General features: G+C 49.3%; 1 protein-coding gene across 1 annotated transcript in view; it reads left to right on the top strand.

The window, feature by feature from the left end:
• The first annotated feature begins 5,554 nt into the window (after positions 1-5,554).
• XRN1 (5'-3' exoribonuclease 1) overlaps positions 5,555-6,000 on the top strand; it is a 63,769-nt gene continuing 63,323 nt past the window's right edge. The window contains exon 1 of the mRNA XM_018555618.1: positions 5,555-5,659. Coding sequence (XP_018411120.1) covers positions 5,585-5,659 — 75 coding nt within the window. The 5' untranslated portion in view covers positions 5,555-5,584. The remainder of the gene's footprint in view (positions 5,660-6,000) is intronic.

Raw genomic sequence — 6,000 nt, 5'->3', positions numbered from 1 at the left:
GCCCTCAGGGGTATTCAGCCTCTCCTAGCATCTGGAAATCTTGCGTAGTTACAGCCTCTTCTTTCACTATCCCACCACCTCTGTGTTGGTGGGATAGTGAAAGAAGTGGGGAGGGAGAGCTCATCTCCCTCCCCACTAGGGAGGTGAGGACACAGCTGGGACTGGATTGTATAGCAATAAAGTTGTGTGTAAAAAAAAAAAGAGTAATACAAAAATGTAAAGAACGCTAATTTTGTTTAAGTGCCTTGCCCCACACATACATGCGTCGGGTGCGCCTATTGTGCCGCATATGTTACATATCACCGCGAACATGGGAGAGCAATAATTTTAGGGCCATTAAACACTGATAACACTAAACGTGTTTAAAGTGTCGCCTATGGCCACTTTTCAGTGTGGTTATTTGCGATTTTGCGGGCGCGCGCAATTTTAAGGCTTGACATGTTTTGTTTCTTATTTACCCGACGTGACCCCGTGTTTTATATTTTACCAAAAATATGGGTAAGAATAAATGTTTTTTAACATAACATAGGGAAAACATTATTTTTTTAAATTTACGGTACTTTTTTACATTATATAGTAAAAAATAACCACCCCCCCCAGTGGTGATTATATACCTCCAAAAGAAAGCTCAATCTGTCCCAAAAAAATGTTAACATAAATTGCAAGGCTATAGTCCTGCTGACTGGTGTCATTTTTGACTGACTCGTGAGACACCCTAAAAATTTTAAAGCCCTGGGTATCGGTAACCCTTTCATTTAACCCTTTGGGCTCTGGTATATGAGTACCCTTACAGTGCCATCCACTTTATAGGGACCGCAAAGTGAAAAGGGTCTGGGGGTCTACCATAGGTTTCCTCCAAGAAATCTGCTCCAGACGGTCTGTTTCTAAGCCCACCTTCAGGTTCTTTACCCTCTTCTAACATGTCTATTACCACTTCAGGGGTACCTAATTCTTCCTGCCTTGGCAAGGAAGATTGTTCAGCCTCTGTCTGTTTTTATGGGACAGATTTCGGCCATGCTTGAGTTGCAGAGGGTGGAAGAGCAATGCTTGACTCCGTCAGATGTGGCTATGGGTGGCACCCTTAAGCCTGATGGAGATTCATACCTAATAGTAAAAGTGCACCATTTTGTTGCTCCTTGACGAGGTGCATGTGTGTATAGCATTGATCCACCTCTACAGGCTCACCTGGGTGACCAGTATGTGATCTCTTAAAAAGAAGCTCATTAACACTTTTACAAAACACTCCTTGGTGGAGGAAGTGCTATGTGGATTTCTTAGCATTCTGAGAAGTTGTTAGTTCCTCAAAGTGATTTGCAGTGGAGTATCTCCTTGAGAAGGCATTTCCCAAAAAGTTGGCCAGTATCAGAAGTCTTTGCTGCTATTCAGTGTTTTAACAAGTAACGGACAATTCCAGTGGAGTATGTTTTGGCCTTTATTCCCCTTGGTGGCATATTTAGGGCTTCCTTCACACTCATTGGCTCCACCTTGATCAAGCATATGGCCTGTGATCCAGGTTCCATTATGACAGACCCTTTGGTCCTAAGACATTTTGAACTTTTGCTGGTGGCTGTCCTGTACTGTGTGTTTGGCTTGGCTGACACACATTGTCAGTTCTTTAGACTTCTGTCACTCCCGATGCAAGCTCCTGTGACTCATATAGGTTGGCAAAGCCAGTGTGCAGGAAATGCCTTGAGAGGATTGTCTTTTCAGAGAGTACCTGGACACTTTTATCAAGGTTACTGGTGGTAAGTGCACTCTAATACCCAGCAAGTAGAAACCTAAGGTTTCTCCCTCTGAGCCAGCCTTGTCCAGGAAGTGTTCCTTTTGTTGTTTTCAACCATCTACCTTAAAGTCAAATCCTGAACCCTAGTCATCCAGGCGGTGCCCTTTGCTAATTTTACTTCAGACCACTTCAGCTGATTTTCCTAGCTGCTGTAGGACAAACAGACTTATTCTCTGGATTGTCCTATATGTGTGTCGACCAAGGCAAGACTTTCCCTAGCTCAGCGAATCTCCAATCTAGCACCAGATGTGGATTTCTTGGCATCCATATTTAACAAGCTGGGCAGGTTTGCCTCCCAATCCAGGGATCTGCAATCCTTCACAATGGATGCTCCGGTGACTCAATGGAGTTAGTTTTCTCTGTAATCTTCTTCCAGTAATCCTTGTGGTTCCCAGCTGTCCCAGAAGGGGGAGTAAGTTGTAGAGAAGACTACACCAAGTAACAAGGAAAGTGCACATATTCGGGTCCTTGGAGTGTTTTGCGAGCATTGGCTTTATTTAGTAAATGGGGTTATGATTCCTGGCTGACTTCACTTCCGCTTTAAAGCCAGAGGACCAATATGACAGCGGGGTTGCTTTGCTTCCATATGAAGCTATAAGGCAATCACAGTCCAAGCACTCTCACCTGAGACCAACCTGTAAATACATTAGAAAAGCTGGGACTACCTTGTAGATCAATACAAATTCATTTATGGTACTGACTTGTGGTTCACCAAAGGCCACGTACACGCCAGTAATAATTAAAAAAAAAAGCGCAATGCACAGCGTCTTTTGTTCCTGGATTGGAGTGCAGGTGTATTGGTTTCAATGGGGACATGCACACAGGTGGGTAAACAGGCGCTGCATTTAGATCCGTAACAAAAAAAAAAAAATGAAGGATCTGCGCCTGGGTACATATGTGAGAACATGAAGTAAAAATAAGAAAATGTGAAAAACCTGAGCAGGAGGAATGGGACACAAAGTTTATGTATACGACTATGTTACTTTTTGCATCGCAATGCAAGCATTTTGCTGATCCTGCCCAGAAAAAACATTTGTATATGATCAGTATATTTCTTACAGCTGTGCGCATGTAGCCTTAAGGTGGAGTTCAGTGACTTGTAAATCTTTGACAACTTAGGCACCATATATAGGACTGTGGCTGAACAGATTTGTATTAACACATGAGCTGGGACTAGCTAATTATTCTGTATGAGATCACAGCTGGGACTGACATGCAGGGTCATAGAAGAGTATACTATAGCTTGTATTTGCAAATGAGATCATAGCCGTATTAGCTGGCCATACACTATACAATCTCTGTACAATCTCCTTCAGCTTTATCTAAACTAAAATATAAGGACAACCCTAAACAATCCAATGAAATCAGGCAAGCATGTGTACTACATGGTTGTCACATCTAAAGGGAACTCTACACTCATTGTATAGTGTATGGTCAGCTTTAGGCTAACCAAACATCTCTGGCTTCAGATGATTGTCTCAAACCCTTAATCCAGTCCCACCTATGTCCTCGCCTCCCTCCACAACCCGGCCCCGGCTACGTCCTCGCCTCCCTCCACAACGGGGCCCCGGCTACGACCTCGCCTCCCTGCACAACCCGGTCCCGGCTATGTCCTCACCTCCCTCCACAACCGGCCCCGTCCTCGCCTCCCTCCACAACGGGGCCCCGGCTACGACCTCGCCTCCCTGCACAACCCGGTCCCGGCTATGTCCTCACCTCCCTCCACAACCGGCCCCGTCCTCGCCTCCCTCCACAACGGGGCCCCGGCTACGACCTCGCCTCCCTGCACAACCCGGTCCCGGCTATGTCCTCACCTCCCTCCACAACCGGCCCCGTCCTCGCCTCCCTCCACAACGGGGCCCCGGCTACGACCTCGCCTCCCTGCACAACCCGGTCCCGGCTATGTCCTCACCTCCCTCCACAACCGGCCCCGTCCTCGCCTCCCTCCACAACGGGGCCCCGGCTACGACCTCGCCTCCCTGCACAACCCGGTCCCGGCTATGTCCTCACCTCCCTCCACAACCGGCCCCGTCCTCGCCTCCCTCCACAACGGGGCCCCGGCTACGACCTCGCCTCCCTGCACAACCCGGTCCCGGCTATGTCCTCACCTCCCTCCACAACCGGCCCCGTCCTCGCCTCCCTCCACAACGGGGCCCCGGCTACGACCTCGCCTCCCTGCACAACCCGGTCCCGGCTATGTCCTCACCTCCCTCCACAACCGGCCCCGTCCTCGCCTCCCTCCACAACGGGGCCCCGGCTACGACCTCGCCTCCCTGCACAACCCGGTCCCGGCTATGTCCTCACCTCCCTCCACAACCGGCCCCGTCCTCGCCTCCCTCCACAACGGGGCCCCGGCTACGACCTCGCCTCCCTGCACAACCCGGTCCCGGCTATGTCCTCACCTCCCTCCACAACCGGCCCCGTCCTCGCCTCCCTCCACAACGGGGCCCCGGCTACGACCTCGCCTCCCTCCACAATCCAACTATGTCCTCACCTCCATCCACAACCCAGTCCCAGCTATGTCCTCACCCCCCTTTACAATCCTGTCCCGGCTACGTCCTCACCTACTTCCACAACCCAGTCCCGGTGTTCTATTGAAAGATTCAACTCCTCGAGTTCTCCAACTGCCTGACTTCCGGTTTAGTTAGAACTAAGAGGTTTGGCCAAGAAAGCTCTTCTGCACAAGCGCCAGCCAAGGCATTGCCCTATACACATACACCATAGCAATTAAGTATTAAAATTAAGTAGGATCACACTAATCCAGCATGTTATTAATCTCAGGTGCCCCACTCAAGCGGCGGTCATATTGAGTGGGGCACCGGAGATTAATAACGTGCTGGATTAGTGTGATCCTAGTTCATTTTAATACTTCATTGCTGTGGTGTATGTGTATAGGGCAATGCCTTGGCTGGTGCTCGTGCAGAAGAGCTTTCTTGGCCAAACCTTTTAGTTCTAACTAAACCGGAAGTCAGGCAGTTGGAGAACTCGAGGAGTTGGAGCTGTCAATAGAACGCCAGTGTTCGATCAAAAGTTCGAACTTATCGAGGTCTGCGACCGCCTGACTTCTGGTTTCGTTAGAACTAAGAGGTTTGCCCAAGAAAGTTGTTCTGCAGGAGCGCCAGCCAAGGCACTAGATCACAGTAATCCAGCACATTATTAATATCAGGTGCCCCACTCAATATGGCCGCCGCTTGAGTGGAGAAACTCAGATTAATAATGTGTTGGATTACTGTGTTCGTAGTTCATTTTATTACTAGTTCATTGCTGTGGTGTATGTGTATAGGGCAATGCCTTGGCTGGCGCTCATGGAGAACAACTTTCTGGGGCAAACCTCTTAGTTCTAACGAAACCGGAAGTCAGGCGGTCGCTGAACTCGATAAGTTAGAACTTTCGATCAAATACCGGCTATGTCCTCACCTCACTCTACAATCCAGTCGCGGCTACGTCCTCACCTCTTCCACAATCCAGTCCCGGCTATGTCCTAACCTCGCGCCACAATCCAGTCCCGGCTATGTCCTAACCTCTCTCCACAATCCAGTCCCGGCTATGTCCTAACCTCTCTCCACAATCCAGTCCCGGCTATGTCCTCACCCCCCTCCACAATCCGGTCCCAGCTATGTCCCCACTTCCTCCCACAATCTAACCAGCACGCACTGTCACAGGGAAAACGAAGATGGCGGCCGGTCGCAGTGACGACATATTGCCGTGCCCGCAGGAGCGGTTTTATGTTATCTGAATGCGCCGGATGTGACGGCCGTGTTGTTGGTTGCCAGAGATTGCCCGGTACCGGAGTGTAACAAGATGGGTGTCCCCAAGTTCTATCGCTGGATCTCGGAGCGGTATCCGTGCCTCAGTGAGGTGGTCAAAGAGCATCAGGTAACCCCGAGACCGAAGTGACGCAACATGTGACGTCATCTTCCTGCATGGAGTGTCATGTCATGACATGTCTGTGTCATTACAAGCTGTGTGTGTCCTCCAGCTGTTCAGGCACTTACACTGCTCTCTGTACTGTGTCCTGTGCCCTCTTCTATCCCTACTCTTCATACTGATACTTGTGATCTGTACACAGGATAACATCTCCCTCGCAGGGGCTTCCTGCTTTGTCTTAATGGTTGAAAAGCTGGAGGAGCAGATGTGTTATTTCCAGTACTGTTCATAGTGACCATAGGAGAGAATACAGTGTTCACTATTGGAGAGAATACAGTGTTCACTATTGG

This window comes from Nanorana parkeri, unplaced genomic scaffold (genome assembly GCF_000935625.1).
Source record: "Nanorana parkeri isolate BGI_ZX_2015 unplaced genomic scaffold, ASM93562v1 scaffold205, whole genome shotgun sequence".
NCBI classification, from domain to species: Eukaryota; Metazoa; Chordata; class Amphibia; order Anura; family Dicroglossidae; genus Nanorana; species Nanorana parkeri.
This window is presented reverse-complemented; position numbering and strand designations above follow the sequence as displayed.